At 49.1% G+C, this 27,020-nt stretch overlaps 1 protein-coding gene across 1 annotated transcript in view; it reads right to left on the bottom strand.

The window, feature by feature from the left end:
* Window positions 1-27,020, bottom strand: part of VPS53 (VPS53 subunit of GARP complex) — a 132,150-nt gene that overhangs the window by 3,909 nt on the left and 101,221 nt on the right. Inside the window, 7 exon segments of the mRNA XM_044002590.1 lie at window positions 216-320; window positions 2,471-2,608; window positions 6,408-6,477; window positions 10,673-10,701; window positions 10,704-10,823; window positions 24,281-24,359; window positions 25,468-25,550. Of these exon segments, the coding sequence (XP_043858525.1) occupies window positions 216-320; window positions 2,471-2,608; window positions 6,408-6,477; window positions 10,673-10,701; window positions 10,704-10,823; window positions 24,281-24,359; window positions 25,468-25,550 (624 nt within the window).

Here is a 27,020-nt window from a genome sequence, read left to right as displayed (position 1 = left end):
ACAGTGAGGTGAGAAGTCAAAGGTCTTGCCAGAGGTCACACAGCTAGTAACAGAGCTGGGATTTGAGCCCTGGGCCCAAGATTCTCTCCAGCATTCTCGCCACCATCTCTCTCAACCAAAGCTGTGGCACAGGCAAGGGAGAAGGAACGAAGGGAAAGAAAGGGAGGAAGAGGAAGAGGAGAAGGCCGAGAGGGGGTGGAGGCCCTGGCTCTGACCTTCATGTCCAGGATCTTCTGGAAGGTTTCTGTGTTACAGTCTGTAAGCAGTTTGATGAGGTTGTCAACAAACACCGCCAGCGGCTCATGAGGGGCCATCACCACCTACAAGGGGAGACGGAGAAACCCAATGCTCTGGGTGTCTGGGAAGGCTCATTCTCCTCCCCAAAGTCTGGATGCCTACGATCCACCAAGAGGCCACTGACGAGGTCGCTTGTCTTACAGCCTCTGCCTGCTCTGCTGCATCCCCGACTCTGAAAGGAAAAAGCTCAGGCCCAAGTCCAATTACTCGCTTTTACTCTGGTGCCAATGGAGGGGGGATCCTGCCTCGTGTTTTTTCTTGTTTTTGAAAACTCCAAACACAAATCTTAATGTAATTATTTTATATTCCCGACATGAAACTGTCACTTTGGTTAAAAAAACAGGAGAAGCAGCGAACGACTGATGCTGCCCCCTCCAGACAGGCCTGCGTCCCAGGCTCCGAAGCTTCCTCGCTGGGCCTCGGTCAGTGCTTTCCATGGGGTGCCAGCCACGCTTCACTTGCCATCCCACCATCTTCTTGCCATCCCACAAGCTGCCACCCTCATGCCCTCCTGCTTCCCATTTCCAGGTCTGGGACAATAGGGAGGGCGTTGCTCTATGACTCATCTTTGCCATGACTTCCCGACCCCCAATGTCCTTCCTTGGCCACCACCGCTCTTCTGCTCCTATCAGAATGGAAGCTCCTGAAGGCAGGGCCGGCCTCACTGCTATACTCCCAAGACTTAGCACAGTGCTTGGCACGCCCCATCAGGTGCTCAGTAAATGCTCACTTAATCAATTCATGCAATGCTGCACAGCCAGCCCCCCAAAGGGCTGAAATTAAGTACATAAGGGCTCCACGAGACACCCCAGACACACAAGCTAGCCATGAGCAGAGCTCCCTGCGTCCTGTCCCCTTCTTTACACCTCCTACCACGTAGCCTCTGGCAAAGAAGTGTCCAGCGGGGCCAGGATGCCTTGGAGCACAGTGGGCTCTCTCCCATTTCTATGGATTATCAGTAAGGCCCAACTTTTCCCATTTTGTTTCAGAATACTCAGTGTGACCTTTCCTGTCAGTAGCTCTGCCTCCCTAATTGTGGTCTTTTGGCCTACTTTTAAAAATAGCTTCTATTTCCTAAGTGGACAGCAGCTAAGGTGGTGCCTAGGGCAGTGGTGTCCAACTCAACTAGAAACAGACGCCTCTCAGCGGTACACGGACTCAGAAACTCACAAATTAACATGTTTTGTATTGTGTAATGATTTTGTTAATGTTTTCTAGTTACGGTTTATTCTGACTGCAAGTTTGACACCTCTGGCCTGGGGCCCAGGCTGAGAACACACATTTTAGGGGATTAACCCACACACCAAAAAGAAAACAGGCTGAACAAAGAAAGCCACTTGCTACCCATCCCAACTGTACTTGGTCTCTGCTTCCTTATTACCTACCTCCATGACCATCCCTCAGGGGTATCACAGAATGGAGCAAGAGAGAAGGGACTCGAGAGATCATTTGGTCCAAACACTTCATTTTATAAGAGAGTCAACTGAAGGCCAGAGAGGTGAGGTGACTTGCCCAGGGTCATCAAGAAAAGGGGCAGAGGCGAGATTCAGGCCCAAGTCCTGACTCCAACAGGGACCACTCGAGCAGTGTGGCTTGGTGTAAGGGGCTCAGAAGGAGCCACTCTAGGGGAAGTGGACAGGAAGGAAGGGGAAGCTGATGAAGGGTGGGCCCCTGCTGACGTGCCCTGTGGCTGCAGTGACACTGGAGAAGGTTGGGGTGCAGGATGCGTTGTAACCATTACAATCACCGACCATTTCTCCAACTCTTTCCTCTACCTACAACCTGGTCACCCCAACAAGTGGCAGGCAGGAAGCAGGCAGGATGGCTTCAGGCTCCTGCCCTTTCTCCCAAGAGGCAAGAGTTTGCTTCAAAAACTTTTAAAAGCCATCCCCTGGCCAGCTTTGCTTACCACTGGCCTTATTCTAGGATCATTTCATGGCCCCAGGGTGGTGGTGGCAGAGCAGCCTTGTGGAGGAGCAGGTAACTGTTCTCTGGCCCTGGAATGCCTGTTGTAAACTACATGGGTCACTGATCTTTCCACCAATGACCTCATCTGGACACGCTATTAGTGTTGGCTGCACCACAGACCTCTCAGCAGAAGCTGCCTCATTACAGCAGGCCCTGAGGCAAAGAGGCCTAACAGAAAATGAGGGCGGGAGGAACAAGCTGTTACCTTCAGGATCATCTCAGCCCGGGTCATGCCCTTCACGACAATTTTGGTGTAGCTGGCAGGGGCTTTCCTCACCACCTGGGAGCCAATGGAAGGCAGATCCAGGAGCACCATCTTTAGAGAATGGGTATCTAGCAGCAGCTGCAAGAATGAGAGAGGAGACAGACAAATCAGTGCCCAAGACCGAGGGTGGCACCAATCACTGGCCGCAGCTACAAAGCAGCACAGCTTCACTCTAAGCACATCTGGTGTCTACATCAGTGTCACGATGGAAAACGTCATCTAGTCTGAGTACCAGCATCATTCCTCTCCTGTTAATTTTTATTTTTTGAAGATGTGTCCTCCCCTCGGCTGGGTGGGAAGGGCAGGGCTATTTATGGGCCCAGACCCTGCTAGTTCCAAACTGGGCCCACTTAGCCCTCCCCAGGCATGGCAGGAGCTCCCACAACATTGCTCTCACCCGGCACAGTTCACAGCAGCTCAAGAGATGTGCCAACCCCTGCCTCCTGTCAGCAGGGATTTCCAGGCAGGCACCACCATGCCCGCTCTTGGCATTAGTCTACTGGGAGGCAGCCCTGGGGGAGCAGGGAGTGGGTTCACAGCCAGGACTTGGGTCCTGCCCCAGTGATATACCATCTGCACCACTTGGTCCTCGTAAGACTAGAAGCTGAGAAGGTACCAGCCCACAATAGAGAAGGACACCTCACATGGGAGCTCCCAGGTCCAGGCCCTGCCCGTCATTCTACCAGCCACTGTCTCCTTTTCTGCTTCTTTCTGGGTCTCAACTACAGAGAGAGGGCAGTTGGAGGAATCAGGCTTTGCTGCAGGCTCCTTCTGGTGCCAGCGTAGACAGAGCTGAGTCATGAGGAGCTCAGACCTGCCAAGCACAGCGGCCCCCACTGCCTGGGCCTCCCCATGTTCCAAGGCATCTTCTCCTCACCTCTGATCTCTTGGAACCTCGGTTTCCCTCATGAGCCAGCTCGCCTTTCCTGATGCCCCCCAACCCTGGGGGCTGGTGCCCTCCCTCCCCAAACCACCACACCTTACTCATGACAGCACAGGGAGCTGGGCTTCCAGAGTGTCCCTCCTCAACCTGCTACACAGAGTAACACCACCAGCCTCTGGCCATGCCTCCAGATACCTCCAGATGTAGCAAAACGACCACAGAGACCGTGCACCTTCCAACAGTCTCGCCTTCATTGGTGGAGCTCCTCCCATCTCCGAGTACTCTGCCTAGACACACTCCCAGGGTTAGCATACACCTACCCAACCCCTCCCATCCTCTCTGTCCCAGCGGTACAGACCTCCTGAGCCCCATCTTTGTCCACCTCAACTCGACCCCCCCCCCCCGCCCCGAGCTCCTGCAGATTTGCTTCCCCTGCCCGGGGGGCCTCCAGGGCCTCTGGAGCATCTGCTCAAAAATGAACAGACTCTTTCTTATTTCAGACTTATCTTTCTCCCATAGCTTCCACCTCTGGCATTCCCCAAGCCTCAGTTCCCCCAATGACACTGCATCTCTGGCCATCTCTTCCCTCCCGGCTGCATCTTCCTTCATACCCCTGATGCACTGATCTCAGGGAGCAAGTCAGAGACATCCCCTGACACCCCCAGTCGCTTCTAGTCTTTCTTTACTGACATCACTCAGCAACATTTCCTCCTTGCAGGGTCACTAGATCCACGTTTTTCCCACAGTCCAGATCCTGGTGGTCATTTTAGACTGACCAGGATGTATCCTCTCCTGACCCACAGTCTCGCTTTCCACCCCACCCGACACAGTGACAGGCCCTCTGATACCCTACATGATAGCTCCTCAGCCCGAGCATCTCCCGTGAACCCCACCTCCACTCCACTTCAGTTACACATACTGGGGTGGTCACGGCCCATCACCCACACCTGCCCCACTTCCATATTCCATCATCTGTTCCCAGTCTTTTATCATGCCATCTCCTGCCGCCCCCCCCAATCTGTTTTTTATCCTCACCTCAATCCCTCAGTGGCTTCCCGGCCTATCACTCCTACTCGGGCTGTATGCTCCTCTCTGCCCAATGCAGACTACATGAGGAACTATCCTTTCCTCTCCTTTTTTCTCTTCTGCTATCGTGGAGGATGACGACCTCCGTGCCACCTCTGCCCCCACATATATAACCAGGTGCCCCATCTCATCTTCCCTGGCTCCATCATTGCACCCCCATTTTGCCCCCAGCCTAGTGCAGACACATCACCTCGCCCAGATTACCGCAATCCCTTCTTAACTGGTCTCCTGGCCTGAAGTCTCTCCCCACTCCAATCTACTCTCCACTAGGCTACCAGAGTGGTTTTTAAGAAGCCCATTTCTGGTCATGTTATTCCTCCTGCTCAATAAACTCAATGGCTCCCTACTACCTCTAGGATCCATGATAAACTCTTCTACCTGGCATGTAAAGCTCTTCCCAACCGGGCTTCCTGCATTATTACTCCTGTCTAGCCATCCTGGGGCGTCAGCTGCTCCTCACAGACCTTTGCACCGGCCATCCCCATGCCTGCAGGCATGCAGCCCGCCCCCCTTGCTCCATCTCTCAGAATGCTCAGCTTCCTCTGAGATTCAGTTCTAGCTCCACCGTTTATAGGAAAACTTTCCTAGTTTTCCCCTCCCCTGCTCCTTTCCTGCTTAGGCTACTCTGCACGTGCCTTGTCCACATCAGTCTCATCAATGATGGGCTGGCTTCACTTCTGTCTTTTTATCCTCATGGCTGGTTTCACTTTTGTCGTCCCCCCCCCCCCACCCGGGACTAGTGCCATACTTGGCACACAGTAGCACTTCATTAGTGTTTGCTGAATTATGGACATGGGCAAGAGACTCGTGTGAATCTACCTGTTAAGCTCCACACACAAGGACAGTGAAGATGCTAGAAGGTGAAGAACTCAAACATTTTAAACACTAACCAAGAAGAGAACACAGACAAAGAAATGTAGAAGAACCCCGCCCTTACCTTTTTCTGTGTAGGCTCAAGTTTTTTGTTGTTTTTTTTTTTGGGGGGGGGAGCAACGAGGGTTATGTGACTTGCCCAGGGTCACATAGCTAGTAAGTGTCAAGTGTCTGAGGCCAGATATGAACTCAGGTCCTCCTGAATCCAGGGCCGCTGCTTTATCCACTGCACTACCTAGCTGCCCCCATCACATCGTATTCTAAAGAAGCAGAATCAATAAGCTTCTTAGGGGAAGAAAGCACAGTTTCTTAGCATTAGAAAAAAAAGTCTTCTTGTCTATAAAAGAAAAGTAACCTCTGTCACCACAAGTATGTGTTAGCCCTGCCCCATGATGTTCCAATTGGACAAGAGAGAGAGAGAGAGAGAGAGAGAGAGAGTGTGTGTGTGTGTGTGTGTGTGTGTGTGTGTGTGCACACGCGCCTATATATACAGGGCATTGTGTGCTGGGTGCTAGGGGCACAGAGATAAAAACCCACCCTGCCCCAAGGAGGGATGGAGAGGGGAGGTGGATCGTTCCCTGAGGGGTGGCCAATGTCGTAACATCATGAGCAGCCTCTGCCATAACATGGCCCATCTCTGCTGCTCTGTCACCTGGATGATTAACCAGGAACAAATCCTGTCATGCTCTTCCACCTCACACTGTGTTCTTGAAGAAACAATGTCAGGTAGAATATGCCTATGCAGGAGTCTATTTCTAAGGTTATTTGATGCCATTATATTTCTATGAGGGGTGAAAATGGACTTTGTCCTTTAGGAAACTACCTGTAGCTGCCCCTGCCCACCACTCTGGCTTTGGGAAGAATGGTTTTCCAAGGAGGCCTTTTAACAAGGACCCTTGCTTGAACTTCTTCCTTTCTCTTTAACTGGAGGCAGCCAGTCAGCATGTGCTAGGAGAGGATCCCAAACCAAGGATCCCTGGCACCCTCACCATCACTGGCATGGAATCATCGAGGTTGCCCCATGGTTTGTCTCACCTGCTCTGCTCCCACCATGCTAATTGGCTTGCACTTGAAGAGATGGTTGATGAACTTGGGAATAAAGGAGCTGTGAAGAGAGGTCAACAAATCAGAAAAGCATCCTGCTGGGTTAGGGAACCACCACATGTCTTTAAAGCCCACCCTCACCCTCATTCCTAAGACCCACAGGAAGGGGAGCAAACAGGTCAGCTGGAAGAGAATCGAACACACCAGTGTTACTACACAAAAATAGAAAACAAAACCAAGGAGGGGGGGCTTCGGGTGCATTTGGGGAGACACAGAATGAATGGGGGTTTCTCTTTATCATCTGCTAACACGCTCAGTTTTCCTTTGTGAAATGCTGAGTTTTATGTAAGACTTTATGTTTGATAACTCAGAGGGGCATCTGGGCTGGACCTTGTTTCAAAATCACTTTGGCTGCTTCATGTGTGACTGTGGCCTAAGGATGTCACCTCCCTTTATCTATACTACACCCCACCCTACTAAAATCACCAGCCTTTGCTTACCTTTGATTACATGCAGTTGGGGTTTTTTTGAATTATAAGGATTTGGTGGTGGTTAAGCTCACATTTTAAATTCAATCCAACCGACCATTTATTAAATACCTATCCTATGAGGCACGATGATAATGCTGGGGATACAAAGAGCTTACATTCTATCAGGGGACAGGACATGTAGCTGAGGACTCTCCAGAGAGAGCAGCCTAACAACTGAGGGAAGGCTCCAGGAAGGGTCACCAGCACAGGGGCCTGAGCTCTGTCTATAAATGAAGCCGGCAGAGGCCTCAGAGGCAGAAAGGACAAAGGAAACACTAGGAGAGCAGCCGTCAGTCTAAAAGGAAGAGCATCAGGGAGAACCCAGAAGGCCCCCAGCCCTCAAGTCTGGTCACACTGAGTACAGTGAGACTTGCTTCCAAGGGCCAAAGCCGTCCCTCTCAACCCCTCCAGGCTGCAGCAGCATTCAGCCTTGTACAGCGGATGGCGCTAAAGGCAGTGTGGAAGAAGGAAGGCCGTGAGCGGCACAGAGCTGGACGTGCTGGCTGCTGGAGTTAAAATTACTAGCTGACGCTCAGTAAGTCTGTAAAATAAGGGGTTAGATGGTCTCTTGGTGACAGGGTCTGATTATGGCTAGAGAAGAAAGACCACACTGGAGGAATGACATCTTTAATTAAGAAAACCAGGGCAGCTAGGTGGTGCAGTGAATAAAGCACTGGCCCTGGATTCAGGAGGACCCCGAGTTCAAATCCGGCATCAGACACTTGACACTTACTTACTAGCTGGGTGACCCTCATTGCCCTGCAAAAACAAAAAACAAACAAACAAACAAAAAAACCCCCATCTCTCCCCTTTGAACCCAAGGGTGGGCAAAGAATGGCATCAAAAGGAGGAGAGGAGCCCAGCGGGGAGGCTCTGGTCTTCTGGCCCAGCCCCAGGCCCCATCTCATGGTAGGCAAGGGGCAGGGAGGTCCCACCTTTTCTGAGTAATCCCTTCAGACTGGACCGTCCTGAAAAGCAGGCACTTTGGTGCCCCACCTACTCAGTGTGGGCTTCCCGGGGCAACCTCCAGGACATGGAGGCTCGTGCTGGGACCAACTGAGAAAATGGATTGTTGAGTTCTCTTTATGTTCACCAGAGCGAGCAAGTCCCTGTGCAATCCCTGTAGGAGGTTTTCAGCATAATAAATTTTCACTGAGACAGAATTTCTAACAGTGATTATGGGGAGCGTCAGGATATGATTTATCAGGCGGTGCTCTTATGCAAACTAATGAGTACCCAGAGAGACGAGAGGGAATGTTGGCTCTTAGCTCATTTGCCACAGTGCAAACATTAACGCCCCGCCAGAGATCCCACCATATCCTTTTCCTGACAAACTAGAACTGAAGTTGACTGTAAAACCCAGCCCATACTTGTTATTCCTTAAAGATTTATCGTTGAGAAAAGCAGGGGGAAAAATAACCTCAAGGCCTTAACTGAAGACAAAGTGGAAGAGATTTTGGGGAGAGATCTGCAGGGAGGTGCATGTGTGTGCCTCATTGCTGGAGAGCACAAGGTGAATCCAGCAGAGGCGGTCAGACCTGGCTGAGCCCTGGAGCCTGTTCCTGGCTCCTCTGTCACAGCCCTCAAAGGCCTGCATGCTGGTCGGCTTCTTAGAGCTACCTGCGTCTCTAACGGGAGTTCATCCTCTGACAGGTCGGGGGACATTTGTGGACCAGACCCCTTCTCAAAAGAACATTTGGCTCTCTTCACTCTTCAACTGCCAGGAAAGGCTCGGTTTCAGCTGGAGGTTCGTGAAAAGAAAGATGTGATCTTTTTTCCCATCTGAGTTCACAGGCCCCCTGAAACTTATCCACAGACCACGGGGGGAAGCCCAGGTTATGAAGGCCTGTTTTATGTACTGCAACTGGCACATTCTCAGAGGAAGCCAGAAGACTGGAAGGCTGGGCTGAAGTCAGGCAGCCGCCGCCTACTGCTTCAAGGGGCCAACATTCCTATGTTCAAACTCATGCTTGGAGAAAGCCGCGCACAAGTTCTTGGAGACCAAAGGGACTGTCTGTGGGCACTCTCTCTGGGCTTTGTGCCATGTGCTGTAGCAGGCACAATAAATGTTGGAATTCGAGGGTCACAGATCCTGAGCTGGAAAGGGACCTCAGAACCCACCTCATTTTACAAGTGAGGACACTGAGGCACGGGGAGATGAAGGGACTTCACATGGGCAGGAAGCACCAGGGGTGGAATTGGACCGTTTTTGCCTTCCTTGGTCTCCCCAGCTCTTACCATGGTATCTGGCACACAGTAGGTGCTTGTGATAAACACTGGGTGGATAAGTGACCGTACCAATATCCTAGGACTTCGGGGTCCGGGCTCCTCCACCAGACCACACTTCTTGGGAAACAGGGATGTATCCAGTCTCTTTCAACATTTTTAAGAGCCCCAAATATACAAGAGGCACTGCTCCAGGAAGCAGGCCTAAAACCAGACTACGGACTCGAGGTTCTTAACCGTGTGTGTGTGTGTGTGTGTGTGCGCGCGCGCGTGCGTGCGCGCGCACACCGCGCATGCGCGCGCACATGCTCACATGCACAGCTTGGGGCAGCAGCCTGGTGAGGCCAGGAACCCATTCTCAGAACAACGTTCTTAATGCATAATCTAACACAAAGGACAACAATGGAAATAAAACCAAGTCGGGGCAAAATAAAGGTGTCCCTTTTCCCTAAGCCAAGTTCACAAGGTCCTTGAAATCCATCCACAGCCGGGTCCAGGGACTCTACGCTAAGAACCCCTGAAAGAGAATCTACGGTTCTCTGTTTTGAAGAGTTTCTAGTATAGTTGATGAGACAAAATACTTGACTATGCCTCCCAAGAGGTTAGTGTGGTTCATACAAAAACTCAGATAGTAACAAGAGCTAACATGAGCACTTGAAGGTGTGCATCTCATCTGATCTTCCCAACAACCCCTGGGAGCAGGGTGATATCAGGATCCTCATTTAAAGCAGAGGAAACCAAGGCACACAGAAGAGAGGGTAAGGATTTGCTAGGGACACAGACGTACCATATGCTTTCAAATTTGAACTCAGGTCTCCTGACTCCAGGGCTAGTACTCTATCCCTGCCACCTTGAAGCTGCTGATTCCCAAATCACTTTCAATTGGCTTCTTTCTTTTTTTTTTTGGTGAGGCAGTTGGGGTTAAGTGACTTGCCCAGGGTCACACAGCTAGTACGTGTCAAGTGTCTGAGGCTGGATTTGAACTCAGATCCTCCTGAATTCAGGGCCAGGTTTTATCTACTGTGCCACCTAGCTGCCCCCTTCCATTTGGGCTTTGTGACAGCTCCTTAAAGGCAGTGTACTGACTCTAATGATGCTTTAATGTATTTATTTTTTTATTTTTAATGATGCTCTTTTTAGACTAACAGTGAAGTAATAAGTCTGCCTTTCTGGAGTGTTCCTGGGGGGTGTTGGGAAGAACCAGCCAAGAATGTGCTGGAAGACAGGTCTGCCTTAACAAGATGGGCAGGGAAGATCCACAGGGCACTGAGTCACATTCAGACAATGGAAGGCACTCTATTTTTTTTTAGTAAGGCAATTGGGGCTAAATGACTTGCCCAGGGTCACACAGCTAGTAAGTGTTAAGTGTCTGAGGCCGGATTTGAACTCACGGTACTCCTGACTCCAGGGCCGTGTGCTCTATCCACTGCGCCATCTAGCTGCCCCCCTACTTTTTCTTAAGAAAAGTATGATGGTAAAAAGAAAAACCCCCAGACTTACTTTGCAAATTTGATGCAGAACTGAGTGAAAGTACTTTCGTGTGGAGGGCCAGGTTGTCACGGATACTGGGGACATTTTGCTTTATGTGGAGAATCACAGAAGTGACGTATGGACTCTGGTCCCCAACATGCTCAACATTTTGCACTGCAATCTGGAAAAGGGAACGAAGAGGAAGAGTTGGAATCTTTGAGGAGGGGGCAGGGGCTGTACTTTTAGAGAAAGTGGAGATGGGGTAGGGGTAAAAGAAGTAGTCTGAAACTTGGGGAATTTCACCTGGTTGCTAAAGGAATCTGCCTGGCTTGCCCAGGAGTAGTAGGGTGTAGAGTTGTCAAGGCAATGACATAAGAGCACATGCTGTTCACTTAGCCCAGACATCCATGCACAAAAGCCCATGCCTTCTCTCGTCTTGTTATTCATGCTTGGAACAAACTTCATCTCCAACAAAACTATATCACTTAGGGATTTGTTTTTTCTCGGGGCAGATCCAATTGGGGATCCCATTATCTGTCAACTATCCTCGCCCTTCTTGCAGGGATTAAGAGAAACAAGTCTATGAATGGATCCTTTGTGTGGAACAGGACCCTACTGGTGCCATTTTTCTGCCTTGCAGTGCTAAGAACCACCAGCATGTGTTCCACATAGAGTGTTCTCTTTGTATCATTGCAAAACACCATATATACTCAAGGGAGACCAAACAGAGCCACAACCGATGCCAACCACGATTCTCTACCCACAAGGATACAAGTAGCTTGTCCAGCTTCTGTGGTCAAAGCAGGTACCCAAACTAGCAATGGTCAATAATCAGTATCTGTAAGCTGAAAAGAACCTGTGATGCAATAATCCAAAGCAACACAAAACTAAAAATAGGACTTCCTGTTGATTCTTACCAACTCTGGTTATATATTGCTTTAGTGGATATGAAAATAATATGCACCCTTTATGTATACACGGGTTGGAAAATAGGGAGATGGAAGCCTGGTGCCTTGTGAGAAGGCAGGATCAAAACTCTGGAGGGTTACTGAGGGGTGACCACATTGTGATGGATTACCAAAAACAAGATCCTACTCATCCATCAAGGCCCAACTCAAATGACAGTCTATCAACCAGTCAATATTTACTGAGCTAGTTACGTGCCAGGCACGGTGCTAAGTGCTAAGGATTCAAAAGGAGGCAAAAGACAGTGTCTGCCCTCGAGGAGCTTACAGTCGAACAAGGGCAGCAACACGCAAACAAAGACAGACAAAAATCAAGCTATGCAGGAACAAGAGGAAATAACCAAGAGGGAAGGCCCTAGAATTGAGAGGAGTTGTTGAAGGCTCCCAGTAAAAGATGGGATTTTAGTTGTGAATTAAAGGAAGCCGGGGAGGTCAGCTGTCAGAGCCAACGAGGGAGAGGGTTCCAGGCATAGGGGACAGCCAGAGCAGATGCCAGGAGCCCAAAGATGGAGGGTCGTGCTCATCAAACAGCCAGGAGGTTGGATCAAAGAACACGTATTGGGGGGTGAGGGGTAGAATGTGTTCCGAAAGGTTCTGAAAGGCTTTAAACATTAAACAGAACACTTTGTGTCTGGTCCTGGAGGTGATAGGAAGCCACCGGAGTTTATTATGTAGAGGCGTAGCATGCTCGTACCTTAGCTTTAGGAAAATCACTCTAGTGGCTAAATGGAGAACGGATTGGGGGGTGGGGGTGGTGCTGACGAAGACAGACCCACCAGCAGGCCATGGCAATAATCCAAGTGTGAGGGGTAAGGGTCCGTACCACAATGGTGGCAGTGTCAGAGGACAGAAGGGGTGTAGAGATGTTGCGAAGGTGAAATCTCCTTCTTTCACAACATGGCTAATGCAGAAATATGTTTAATGTGATCGTATAATACATACATACATCATACATATATACATACATACATATATATATATATATATATAAATATATATATATATATTATATATATAAATATATATATATAAATAACCTATATCAGATTGCTTTCTATCTTGGGGAGGAGGGAAGGAAAGGAGGGAGGGAGAAAAAAATTGAAACTCAAAATCTTAAAAACAAATGTAGGGGGCACGCTAGGTGGCGCAGTGAATAAAGCACCGGCCCTGGATTCAGGAGTTCCTGAGTTCAAAATCCAGCCTCAGACACTTGACACTTCTAGCTGTGTGACCTTGGGCAAGTCACTTAACCCCCACTGCCCTGCAAAAAAACCAACCAAGAAACAAAACAAAAACAAAACAAAACCAAATGTAACTGGAAAAGAATAAAATACTTTTATGATTAAAAAAAAAATGGAATCTCCAAGTCTTGGGAACAGCTTGGACATGGGGGAGGGGGAGGTGGCAAGAGATACTGAGGAGTCCAGGATGACTCCTGTGCTGTGAGCCTGAGGAAATGGATGGAGGTTTAGAGGAAAAGATGAGTTCCATTTTAGATACAATGAGTTTAAGATGTCTACTGCACATCCAGTTCAAGATGACAAAAGGCAGGCGGAGGTCCAGCAGAGATTCCGCAGGACTCATAGGTCTGAGACTCATCAGCATAGCGATGGTAATTTGATCCACGGGAGCTGATGTGATCACCCAGTTGAAGTCAGCAAAGAGGAGGAGGAGGGCCTTAGGGAGACCTATGGTTAGAGGGTGAGGGAGCAGTGTCAGGGGAATGGCGTTAAGAGGAGGATAGGAGGAGAGAAGCAGAGGCGTCTATTGTAGGCCACCTTTTGAGGAATTTAACTACAAAGGGCAGAAGACATAGGATGATCGTGAGGATGGACGGATCACGGAAGGTTGTTTCCAGGACAAGGAGATGTGGGCCTTTTGTAGGCTGCGTGAAATGAGCCCAGGAGAGAGGGAGAACTGAAAAGAAGTGAAAGAGCAGGGATGACAGAGGGGGGTGATCTGCTGGAGGAGGCAGCATGGTATGGGATGTAGGAGAAGAGGGGCAGCCTTGGTAAGGAGCAAGGCCTTTTCCTTCCTGTGAGACAGGAGTTAAGGCGGAATTCTCTCTCTCTCTCATCTGAACTCAGTAACCTGACTACTCTTGGGCACTGCTCCCAGGTGATTTGTAATGTACTCACTGTCTACCGCTCTCTAATGTTGACTACATCACCAGCTCCTGGAGGGCTGAGACAGTCTATTTATCTCTGTATCTCTTCTGGGGCTAATAGAGGACACTGCACAGGCTGTAATGAGCAATTTGAGCAATTAATGAACATCTGCTGAATAAATTCACTCTAGACAGAAAAGTCCTAAGTGAGCCAAGGCCCTGCTTAACCTCTGTGGTGACTTTCAGTGACCAAATGGCAGCATCCACCCCCACTCCATTTCTGCTCTCTGTCTTCTTTGGTTCTGGAAACAGGATCTCTCCACCTGGCCCAGGCTGGAAGTGCCGAGGCCATTTATGGGCCTAAGCCTGGGCTGATCAGCACAGAAACTCTAGCCTGCTGTTTGCCCCTTCTTAGGCAGCCCACCCAATCGGTGCCAGGCTTAAGTGTGAACACCTATTCAGCCTTAGCTCTCCTGCAGCTCCGAACTCTGAGGCTCAAGGGATTGATTGGCCTCATCCTTGCCAGTAGCAGAACCACAGGTGTGTTCTGCCCACCACCAAGCCCATGCTCCACTCAGAGCTTGCTTGTCACTGCATGCAGGAGATAAGGATACTATCTCTTCCTGTCCTGCTTAAGTGCGGCTCCTTAAATAACAAGAAAAATGAAAGTAATGGAAGAAATCTGCCACATCGGCCTCCCAGAATGACCTGGCCCTCTTTGCAAGAGTACCAAGCCAAATACTCCAAGTGCAGAAATGGAGGCCAAACAGTTCTAAGGTCTTGTTAGGGGAAGGGGGGGAAAAGGACCACGTCCATGTGAATGGTTTCCGCAGTTGCCACGAGATCCGATGGGCCCATGAGCTAGCACTCTCTATACTAGCTACCAATATCGTGCTGCTCCTCTGGGTGGGGAGCGCTATACGTGCACAAGACAGAGGACACACATTTCCAACTGATAAAGATCATAAGAATCAACCAACTTCCTCACTTGACACAGGAGGGAAATGGAGGTCCTAGAGGTCTAGTGTGCTGGTGCAGGTCAAAGGGGCCACTTAGTGGCCAGAACCATGACAGACAGGCCCAGAGGCTCCCACTTTATGTTCTAAACACTTCAACATTTCAAAGAGGTGTCATTTTATCAATGTCCAGCCCATGCCAATCTGAAACCTTCCATGTCTCCCAACAAGGCTCTTAATGAGCCGGAAAAAATAAGCCACATGGTGCCCACCCCGAGGCGATCAGCCTCTCCACACTTCACTGGGCTGGTCCTTAGAGGAAGGACACAAGGTCATCCTGGGCATGTGCTCAAAGCCTTGGCAGATCTGGCATGTCATGTTGGAGCGCGCCCTTGGGCAGGACCCAAGGTCAGCTCCATCCCTAATGAGGGCCCCGAGGAGAAGCTGTACTCACCTCCAGTTCTTGCTTATGCGTAATGTTTTCCTCATTACTTTTTTATCTTATTACTGTGGCTTTTCCCTCAATCTGATTTTAGGGAATCGACTCCACCCAAATGATGAGAAATCCTTTAGGTGATGCTAAATGATCTCATTAGGAGAGGTCCAGACCTTCTTATGCCCTAATGTCTCCATGTACTCTCTTCTCTCCCACCCCCCCCACACCTCCCAACCCTAATTAAACAAAATTTTTTAAAAATTACGGACTGCCTGGGAAACAGAGAAAGGGACAAGGCAAACTATACTAAGGATATTTCCTAGGTGACTCTGCGATGATTTCTTTGCAAGCCATCAGTTCGCAACCAAGGACAAGCTATCAACACAGCAACAAACACTATGGTGTATACTGGCAGCCTTTGCCATGGTAGAAGCACCAATTTATAAGCACCTAATTAAAAAGTGCAGTATTTCCATTTGGAGATGGAGAGCGCCAAATGCCACAGTGAACTGGCACGTATGACTCTTTCCTCCTCACTGCCCTTCTAACCACATGATGAGGCAGCCCAGTGTGCTGGACAGAAGACAGCATGAAGACAGGGAACACTGGGCTCAAGGCCTGCCACTAACACATGCTGGCTGTGTGACCCTGGGCAAGTCACTTAAACCTCTAAGTGCACTAGGCAGCTAAGACTGTGGAAGAGGTGCTAACGTTCACCTGGTAGAGGAGTTTCTTCACTGAAGTTCCCTCTACCGGTCTAATCCCTATTCCAGTGCACTAAATAGTACACACCTATGTCACATTCTCCCCAAAGTGAGAATTCCGTCTGACTACTTATAACAATGGCTGGCCACTTAGCGCCAATGTGGGTAACTGAGCAGCTGCAGATCTGAGAAGGGGAGGGGCTGCTGCAGGATCGGGACCCAGGACCCTTCTAACTGCATGTCCTGCCTCCATCACCGTGCCATCCCTCCTGCCAAGATCAATCCATAAGGCAAATGCGTTATCCAAATACACAGTCTAGGCAGTGAGTCTGGCTTATAAGGAAGTAGGAAAGGGAGAGATCAGTGCGGGCTGCAGTTGCTATGGGAAGATTTCAGTCAGTGGGTCCATAGACACTTATTAAGTTCCAGGCCCTGTGCTAAGCACTGGAAATACAAATATGAAAAAGATAGCCCTGCCCTCAAGGAGCATACGATCTAAGGGAAAGACAACACCGTAAAAGGAAGCCAAAAAGGAGGGATGGGTGTGTGGAAGGAAGGAAGAGGCGGCTGGCCTGGGGGCCCTCTTAAATGAGGCTGTGGAAGGAGCCTTCCCTCCACCTTCCGGGCCAACCACAACTGAACTGCATCTTGAAGGTATGGGTAGCATGAGGACCAGTACTCCAGGCAGGGCACACCAGAGATGGGAATGAGCAGAGTGCTTGCAGTGGCGGCCCAGCGTAAGGCTGCGCCTGACTGGATCGGAGCAAACCACTTTGGAAGCCAGGTCTCCTAACATCCCAACTCCAGGACTTTGGCCATACGAAGCTCGCCTCGCCTCTCACCAGCTGCATGAAGTCAACATGGAGGAAAGAATGAATACATTCCCATCTTTCCACCATCGAGGTTGGTGCCCCTGTCCCCACCTCTGGTGCATGCATGAGTGTGTGTGTCTGTGTGTGTGTGTGTCTGTGTCTGTGTGTCTGTGTACGCCCACATGCACTATGTCTCCCTCACGGGTTTCAAGCTTCTAAGGGGCCGTGAATGGACCCTGTGCCTCCTTTATATCCCACTGAGCTCCAGGCAGAGCTTCCATCTAAGTACACACTCAGTGCATCCTGTAGATTAGGTGAGCTGGAAAGTGTGAGGTTATTATTTCTAGAGCACCATGAGAAGGAAGCTGCCCCTGGACCTTCTAGGCTCCCAGAGTCCCCCTGCCTGCCCTTGGGAACCCAAAAGAGGGCCGGCAGGTTGTGACTGTTACCCAAGTTTAAAAAACGACAACAATGATCCAGAGTCATGATGTCGGTCGGCTAAGACTTGAACAAAATAAGAGCACATACTTTAAAGTGCAGTGCAATGGAGCAAGGGGATCACCAATGCCCCGGCTGTTGAGGCCCACAGCTTCAGCACACTGTGGAGGCAGTCCTGTCACTCACGGTCGCCGATGGCTTTTGCCAGGAGCTGCTCATTATCTCTGGACAATCTAGGCTTTTGGCCGTTAACATCCCCTGACAAACAATCTACTGGCAAAAGACACCCAGTCACTCTGCAGGACCTTCACCCAAAGGAGGTCTTGTTCCTTAAGGGGAGGCTAACAGAAATGTATGTGAGTTTTTAAAAGGTAGGGTGTGTGTGTGTGTGTGTGTGTGTGAAAACAGTAGCTCAACTGAAGAAAGAACAAACATCATGAAAAGCCATCAGTGGAAATATGAACCTAACTTCTGGTAAACTTTGCTCCTGACATTTTAAAGGGAGTTTTCCAACTTTGAGTCTTTCCTTTTGTGCTTTTCTTGGGACTATTCCAGCTGCTATTTAACTGGCAATATGTAAACAAGAAAAAACCATTCTAGGAAGAAAGCAACACCCAAGATGCAGGGAAAATCAAAACATATCATGATATGTTGATTAAGAAAAATATGAGGGAAAAATGCTTGAGGACAGCCGGATCAGAAAACTGAGAAAAGGTGGAAGGGAGAGGAAAGAGGAGATAGGAGTAGGGGTGGGGAAGGACAGAGGCAGGGGTAAGAGAGAAGGAAAGAAGTGAGGGAGAAGCATAAAGGGAAGGGATAGGAAAAGGGGAGAAGAAAAAAAGAGGGAAGGAGGTTGAAAGGTGAGAGGAAAGGAGAGAGGAGGGAAGAGAGGAAAAAAGGCAGGAGGGGAAAAAAGAGTGGCAGGAAAGAGAGAGGGGAGACAGGAAGGAGAGAGAGCAGGGAGGAGAGGGAGAGAGGAGACTAGAGGAAGTATCATTCTTCATAATGTCAGAAGGCAAGGACCCCAAAGGTAACAATGGCTTTAAAAGAGAATGTTCCACACTGCACTGTTGGTAGAGATGGAATTGCTCCAACCTTTCTGAAAAGCAATCTGGAATTATACAAAGAAACTAAAATATCCAGAGCTCTGCTAGGCATATACTCTAAGGAGGTCAATGATTTTTTTTGGAGACCTCGTATGTGACCAAATGTTTATAGTGGACTTTGGTGGTGGGCAGACGAGCTCCAAGCTGCTCAGTAATTGCCCTGTGGATGTTTGGATGGACGCCTCTATCACTTCCCGTGCTGGAAACGTCTGTCACCGAGGCCAGGGACTACTCTTTGTCCCTGCTTTGTTTGTAGTGCTCGGTGGCTGGCATGTAGTGCATGCTTTATAAATGCTTGTTGATATACTGAATAGAAATGGCCGACCAAAGTGTGGTCCATTGATGTAATGGAATATTACTGGTGCTGTAAAAAATGATGAATTCTGAGAAGTTACAAGATGCAGAAGAACCGATGCAAAATGAAGTAATACAAGTAAAACTGGGAAAACACTGAAAGTGAATGCTATGAAATGAAAATGACCAAGTTTGACTCCAAAGAAGATATAAGACTCCTCCATTTCTTTACAAGAGCTGGGAATTATGGGTGCAAAGTACGCCAAATAGGTTTGGATGGGTTCTGCTAGATATTTCTTTGTCCTGACCCCCCATCTTCTTCATTCCTTTTTTATAAAAGATGGATCTGGGGGCAGGAGGAGGAGGAGGGGTAGATATTCCTTGACCTTAAGACACATTAGGAAATATAGATAATATAAAAACAGAAGATTGCCAATAAAAATGTAAGAAACGTGGTCAAGGCTGACAAATACAACAAACATTTTATCATAAAATGATCATTATAAAAATCTGGAGAATGAACTTGTCATGGGGAAATAGGTGGTGGGGGGCCTTAGGTATTCCTCTGTAAAGAACTACACCTCTGGAACACAATCCATTAGAATCAAATGTATTTTATTGGGGCACTTAGAGAAAGTGACCAAGAGGAAGTCAAGACTTTGCCTCAAGGGGGAGAAGAGGTGGCTCAGAAACAACATGATTCTCTGAGACACCTTTCTCCTCAACTGGGAGGAGGCTAAAGTCTTTACAGAGAATGGAATGTGGGGGGACAAATGGGGTGACTGATGATGGGACACCTGACTTATGGAAAGTTCCCTTTGTGGGTAGAGAAAGCTTGAATGAGGGGCGGTGGTATCTCTGTCCCCTGGTGCAACTCAGGTGGCAGCAGGCCCAATGGGCTTATCTCCCAGTGAGGTGGAAGAGGCTTGAATAGAGGTGGTGGTCTTGACTTCTGGAGCTCTTTGTCTCAAGGAGAAAACCTGAGTTAGGCCAGACCCTTATCAAACTTAAGTTTTTTAAACAAGGAAGTTCAAGGAGTCTTCTGCTCACTAACAGTCATGGCAAATGAGGACTGTCAGTCCTCTCCAAATGCCTCTGGGGATGGTTACTCATTTGGCTCAGGCCAAAGAAAGGCAACTTTCGGTTTCTTCTAGGAACTTTCTAAAGGCACCTTAGTTTCCCTGTCATAGGACTTCCCATTAGTGGGTAAAGACTAGGTTTATTTGAGAGATGTGTCCTTTCCCCATGGGGCCATTAAAAACCCAAACGGGCACCTGGGCAGAAAGGGGAAAGTTGGCATCACAGCCTGTGACTGTCCTCAGGGGGGGTCATGGAGGCTCGGTAATAAGCTTCCTAACTGCTCTTCCCTTTAATCCTGTAAATGTTAGACATTGAATTCAGAATCACCTATTAAATATAATGTATTATCTTCAGAGATCATTGGCCATTCCGTGATGTCTTTCAGACTAAGTATAAGAAGAGTTTTAAATGATGTGTATCTTATCTTAAAGACAATAGGGCCTCATTGAGCAATGAGTGGAGTAACATGCTTTAGGAAGATGGCTCTGGGAGCTAAGGGGAAGAGGATAAGGTGAAAGCTTAAAGCCGGGAGTCTAATGAGGAGGCTGTGAGAGGTGATCAGGGCTTGAAAGAAGAGAAGAGCCATAGACGGGGAGAGATGTCAGGAGAGATTCAGCAGCTGCTGGGGTGTGAGGGGGAAGGGAGAAGGAAGGGTCTAAGGTGATTCAGAGGCTGCAAACCTGGATGAATGGAACAATTCGGGGGGGGGGGGGGGCGGCCTTCAACAGTGATCCCAGGCTGTGGGGAGGTTGTGTGACTAGGGCTGGAGAGATAAATCTAGCAGTCGTTTGCAAAGACACAAAAACGATTCATGGGACCTGATGAGATCTCTGAGGAAGAGGAGAGAGAAAAAAAGAGGGCCCAGAGTCGTCGATGCTGGCGTGACATTCACGGTTAGGAAGCACTCTATCCAGCAAAGGAGAATGAGCGGGGTTGGGTCAACAGGTCTTTGAGGCTGGATCAGATAACTCCAAGGCTCCTTCCAGATCTCAAACAAGTTTGGCATAGACAGAGGAAGAAGCAGGAGGGAGGGGGTAGTCAGCAGTACCAAATACGGAAGACGAATGAGAAGAGGTCATTAGGAACTTTGGGGAGAGCAGCTCCAATGGACTGGTGAGGAGGTCAGAATCCAGACTACAAAAGATTGCAAGAAGCCTGTCGATTAGCATTTATTAAACACCTACTATGTGCCAGTCACTGGGATACAAAAACAAGTAAAAGACAATCCTTGCCCTCAATCTAATGGAAGTGGAAGAAAGCAATGAAGGAGCATTTTTTAAGTACCTACTATGCACCAAGCCTTGTGGACACAATGTCATCCCTCAAGGAGCTTATGATACTGTGGGGGTAGGAAAGATAGTCTGAGCACTGCACCTATTACAAGGTGAGGAGGAAACACTAAGAACTGGGGGTTCAGGATAGGCTTCACATAGAATGGAGACAACAAATAAAGATGTATTTTTCTGTAAGGTCAGCTAGGCAAGGAAAGACAGAAACTGGACACTGACTGGAGGGGATGGCAGAACCAAATACAATTTTCTTTTGAGGTAAAGGAGACCTGGGTGTGTTTATACACAGCAGGGAAAGGGTCAACAGAAAGGAAGAGATTAAAAATGGGGGTGGAAATGACTGAGAGGGCAAACCACTGGAGGAGATGGGCACACAGAGAGGACTGCTTTTGCCTAAAATGTTCACTTTAATTTCAGAAACCTGAAGGAAGAGGGGGGTATGATTTGGGGGGGGGGCAATGAGGGTTAAGTGACTTGCCAGGGTCACACAGCTAGTGTCAAGTATCTGAGGCAGGATCTGAACTCAGGTCCTCCTGAATCCAGGACTAGTGCTTTATCTACTGCACCACGAAGGCATTTTTTGAAAATAAAAGAGAGTGCTCATAATGGATAGCCTCTTCTTTGTGTAAGTAAGAGGGGAGACAGAAAAGAGGAGGGGCTTGGGGAGAGGAGGTCTATAAGAGTTGTTAGGAGGAATCTGATAGAGTTAGTGCAGGAAGAAAAAAGCATTGACTTCCAAAGTAAGGGTGCAGCTGAGGCTCTTTCCCAGCTTAGACTTGCTGTGGTCCACCTTACCAAGAGATTTCACTCTCACAATGTATGCTGCTGACAGGTTCCACTCAGAGAAATCTCTTCGATCTCCCCAAGCATAGATGACTCCCCCCAGTCCAGCCCAGTGCAGCCATTCCCTAGGCCCAGAGTGCATCAGTGCCACCCTCTGGCCAATCAGGTGCCTTTGATTGATTACATGTTGGCTCAACTTCTCCCCACTGTAAAGCCTCCCTTGCTTAACTCAAAACTGTCTGCCACCCCCTTCTAACCCAACGAATCCCCAACTATTCAGCTGTCTGGCTATGTGCATGTGTTTTATTTTATTTTACTTTATTTTATTGCTTATTTATTTCATTGGTTAGTCCACTGTGTCTCCAAGACTTGACTATAAAGTCCCTGACTTTACGGTATGTTGTGTCCAACCTTCACTGCCTAGGCCCCAGTGCTCCCAGTTTAGTGCCACGCATCTTCTGCAGACTCAAAGCGTCTTGAATAAGAAAGCATTCTTTTTTTTTTTTTTTAGTGAGGCAATTGGGGTTAAGTGACTTGCCCAGGGTCACACAGCTAGTAAGTGTTAAGTGTCTGAGTCCAGATTTGAACTCAGGTACTCCTGACTCCAGGGCCGGTGCTCTATCCACTGTGCCACCTAGCTGCCCCGAAAGCATTCTTTTGATATGTTATTCAACAGGAGGCAAAGCCAAATGGAACACGGCACCACAAATAACCAGATCAGAAAATAGAAGCTTTCCAAAGTCCTAGAAGAAGAAGAAGCCACATTTGACAGACTGATGGATAGAAAATACAGAACCTAGGGATGAGGAACGGAAAGAATTTGTCCAGTCCATTTATGACCAGTTGGCTTGTTTATATCTGGTCATTTTCATCACATGGATTTCATTTTCCTCCAAAGATGCAGAAGAACAAAACATAATGGCCTACCAGCTGCTACTTTCCCAAGTCTGTGGTTTTTCTATGGTATAAACAACTCAGTCTGAAGATCCAGCCTTTGTTAATATTTTCTGGCTAGGAAGTTTTTGGGGGGCAGGGTGGGGGGATGGGGAGACAAGAAGCATGAGGAAAAACCACCTAATGAACTGACAGTTCATATAAGCAACACCTGGAGTGTTAAAGCCCTACAAGTGTTATTTTACTGGGGGAGAGCAGAGAGGAGGGAGGGAGGGAGGGAAGCAGGATCCATTCTTCCTCTTTCACCAGCTGCATTCCAGCCTAAAGTGTGCAGAGGTTTGGGCGTAGATGGCAGCTGGAATGCATCACCATCAGGATACAGCTAACATTCAACAGCAGCTAGGGGATAATCAGAGCCTACAAAATGAACCCTAAACTGTCTGTTTCTGACTTTTTTGGGAGGACGGATCAGCTTCCATTCTTTTGCTCAAAGCAGAAGTACCTGCTTGTACATGAACGAGGAGAATGTGGAAAACAGGGCTCAGCTCAAGTGAAGAAAGACCAGAGTCTGGGAGGAATTCCCTGGGCGACTGCACGTTGGTGAAACAAGCACTGCTCTAGAAATGTGACTTCGTGACCCCTCCCTCTTCCCCCTCACCCCCTCACAGCCCCACCTTGGGTCAAAACTAATGAGCATTGCCGTTTTAATTCTGTTTTCACTAAATATTTACAATACTCTGCTAACCCCAATTCAGACAACTCTCTGCTTATATAACCTTCCCTGCCCCCCATATCCTCCTACACAGAGCTCTGGCTGCTGGCCCTCTTTTGGGTTCCCAAGGGCAGGCAGGGGACTCTGGGAGCCTAGAAGGTTCCAGGGGGCAGCTTCCTTCTCATGGTGCTCTAGAAATAATAACCTCACACTTTCCAGCTCAACTCATCTACAGGATGCACTGAGTGTGTACTTAGATGGGAAGCTCTGCCTGGAGCTCAGTGGGATATAAAGGAGGCACAGGGTCCATTCACGGCCCCTTAGAAGCTTGAAACCCAGTGAGGGAGACATAGTGCATGTGGGCGTACACAGACACATACACACACACACATGCATGCACCAGAGGTGGGGGCAGGGGGCACCAACCTCATGGTGGAAGACGGGAAGCACCCCAAGAATGGTTCAGATAACAAGTAATGAATTACTGACAAAAATCATCCCCAACACTCAGTGGGCTCCAGACGGCTTCTACCCTCTGGGTGTCTCCTGACAGAGTTTAGAGGCAACTGGATAAAGCTCTCAGTGGGCAGGAATGAAAGGTAGGGAAGCCAGGGAGGATTTGCTCATTTGCTGAGAGATGCTCCTGAAGACCCGTCATGTCACAGAGTGGTAAGGAAAGCCCTGGGCATACCTGAAAGCTACAGAAAAGCAAGGTGCCCTGTCGCAGACACCAATGACACGGCATCTGTTTGCAGAATGCACATGCACAGAAGATATCTGTTCCATTTCTTATTCCGTCCACTCTTGCAATCACCCATTCATTCAGTGGGTGTCTCCCCACTGTAACACCAGTGCCCTGAGCCTTCTGCCTTGGGGGGGCGGGGGCACACTACACGGCACAGCCAACACCCAAGGCAGGTACAAAAAAGGACCTTCTTTCTCCTCCTCCTCACGCTGACACCTCAAGCACACGGGGAGCCAGCCCCCTCAGGGGAGGGCCATGGACACCTTTGGGAATGACTCATAGAAGGTTGGTGGGGGATCCATTTTGTGAAAACCTACCTTGCTCATGGCAGTAAGAGCAGGGTCACAGGCAGCATCGAGATCCTGAACCAGCAGCTGAATGCTGTTGGAGATGACTCTGGAAGGCAAACACAGTTTGTTAGTGACAAGCCTAGAAGGCTAACCCTCATTTTCTCTCAACAACCAGGGTTCCCGTAGCCTCCATCCAGCCATAAAGTAACTGGATGGGTTCAATATGTATCTCAAGAGGAAGACGATGACAATATTTCTGGCATTCTCACTGGCTGGTCTATTCCTGTTATATATACATCGTGTCATCCCTCTATGTGGTCTAGACATGGAATTTCCACAGGGACTCTTCCTGATGCCCATCCCTAAATCCCTGCTGATCTCCCACAAATATCTGCTAGACTGTTTCCCCTAAATACTTGTCTTAGTGCTGTCTCCAGAAGCCAGAGAAACAGGAAACTGGAAAATGTCCCCATGGCTGAAGGGGATTTCGAGCTTTCTTCAAGTAATGTCTTAAGTGAAAGCGGATCCCTGGCCTCTCCTGCTGAACATGGGTAGAATGGGAAGTGATCCCATTTGGTTCATCCTGCAGGGGAACACCAGCAAGGGAATGACTCTGAGTGGGCTTTTGTTCTCAAAGTGTCCCCTCAGTCTCTACCAAAAGAAGACTTGTTCCTGAGCTGGAAACTCCAGGTGTCTCCATGCCCCCACACAAATACACACGCATGCACACATGCACACATGCACATATGGAGATGCTAGTGAAACCGAGCATCGTGCTTCTTTGTAACTCAGCAATGTTTGGCACACTTCATTTCATGCACTGACTTATTCTACCTGGTAGGTAGAAGTCAGGCCAGCTATGGGAAGCCCTCTGTGGCTTGACATGCAGTGACTTAGAAGCATCTGGGCCCTGTTCGGGGGTGCGGCAGAATGTGGGTTTTCTCCCTTCTCCTACTGCAGAGGCCAGACTGGGGCTCACCCTGAAGAGTCTGATCATTCACGGGCTGTTTGGAGAGTAGGGGAGGTTACACTGCTACATCTATCGCTACCACTGTCTGCCCTGTGGCCCCAAGAGATGAATCCCGCACCAGCAAAAGGCATCTTCAGCCACAGGCCTGAAGGGAAAATCGGGCCAAGAGCCTGGAGTGCGATCCTTTGGACAGGATGACAGAAGGGGGAAGGGCAGAGCCCTGAGGGAGGCTGGCTGCACCTACGTGCTGAACGTGTCCATCTCCCCTGTCAGGTTGATCCTTTCGGTGAGGCTGGCATCAACTTTTTCTTTGAGTTTTTCTTCCAGCTGTTAGGAAGCAAAGGAAATCATGGCAGACTTAATGACGGCCCCCAAAGATTACGCAGAGCATCTCATTCATGCAAATGGGCAAAGAATCTGTGATGCTGTCAGCCTGAAGAACTCCAGGTGGGGGGAACTCCTGCTAATCTACAGTTCAGTGGATAAACCAGGGGAATTACTGTCTAAGGCAAAGAGAGATTAAGTCCCTTGGCCAGAGATTCCGGGGGAGTGTGAAGCAGGATTTGAAACCAGCTCCTCCTGCCTCTAAGCCCCTCACTCTACCCCCTATACCAGGCATGGAATCCATTTTAATGGTCCCCTGCTTCAAAAATTCCCTCCTCATCATGACGGTTTGCCATTCAGCTCTGGGAGTCTGTGTGTAGGGGAGGGGCCACTATAGGCTCTTCTCCCAACATTTTGGAAGATAAATGCCAAAGATGCCTGGGAGTTGAGGCAGCCTTGGACTCACCACTGGGTGCCCTCTGTATGCATCAGACCAACTCCAGGGGAGCCCCAGCCCAGGGTCTCGGCATGGAACCTTCCCTTGGGCCATGCCTTCTCGTCTTGTACTGCATGTGCCGGAGACGATTAGCTTTTGTCACCAGGGATGGAAACAGCCCACCTGTCTCATGATGACCATGCTTGTGGGGATGAGGGTTTCCCACAGAAAGGTCAGTGAGGGGCAACTAGGTGGCAAAGTGGATAAGGCACTGGCCCTGGATTCAAATCCGGCCTCACACTTGACACTTACTAGCTGTGTGACCCTGGGCAAGTCACTTAACCCTCATTGCCCCGCTAAAAAACACAAACAAACAGAAAAGTCAGTGAGAAGGAAAGTGCAGCCGAGTCTCTTCTCTCAGCACCATTTCTTATTTCTGGGCTAGATGAAGGTGATGTACAACAATGGGACCACTGGGGATCATCCAAAGCAATGCTATAAATCCATCCAGCCCCACTAGGGGCGCCTGCCTCTCTTCTCTCTTCTGATTCCCCTTCCTGGCCTTCTCCCTGACTTCATGCACAGGTTTCTCTTGCTGCTTCCCTGCCCAAGGGCATAAGGGGCAGCTGCCTTCTGGCCCCTTCCTGCAACCCATGGCTTTTTTTTTGGGGGGGGGGGGAGGGCAATGAGGGTTAAGTGACTTGCCCAGGGTCACACAGCTAGTAAGTGTCAAGTGTCTGTGGCCAGCTTTGAACTCAGGTTCTCCTGAATCCAAGACCAGTGCTTTATCCACTGCACCACCTAGCTGCCCCCATGGCTATTTTCAGGAGGGAGAGGGGCATGGCTGGAAATCCCCACAAGCCTTCCTTTCCTCCCCACTGACTCAGAGGCATTTCAAGTTGGGGAAGGAAAAGTATGGCAGGTGGCCATTGGCACACCCCACTTCTCTACTGCTTTCAAGCCTAATTGGTCAACTCAGGGACTTATACATCAACACGCCTCCCATGCCACTGCTGTGAACCTAAGGTTTTGGGGAA

Source organism: Dromiciops gliroides, chromosome 4, assembly GCF_019393635.1.
Source record: "Dromiciops gliroides isolate mDroGli1 chromosome 4, mDroGli1.pri, whole genome shotgun sequence".
In the NCBI taxonomy this organism is placed as follows: domain Eukaryota; kingdom Metazoa; phylum Chordata; class Mammalia; order Microbiotheria; family Microbiotheriidae; genus Dromiciops; species Dromiciops gliroides.
The sequence above is the reverse complement of the archived record's forward strand: the minus strand, read 5'-3'. Positions and strand labels throughout refer to the sequence as shown.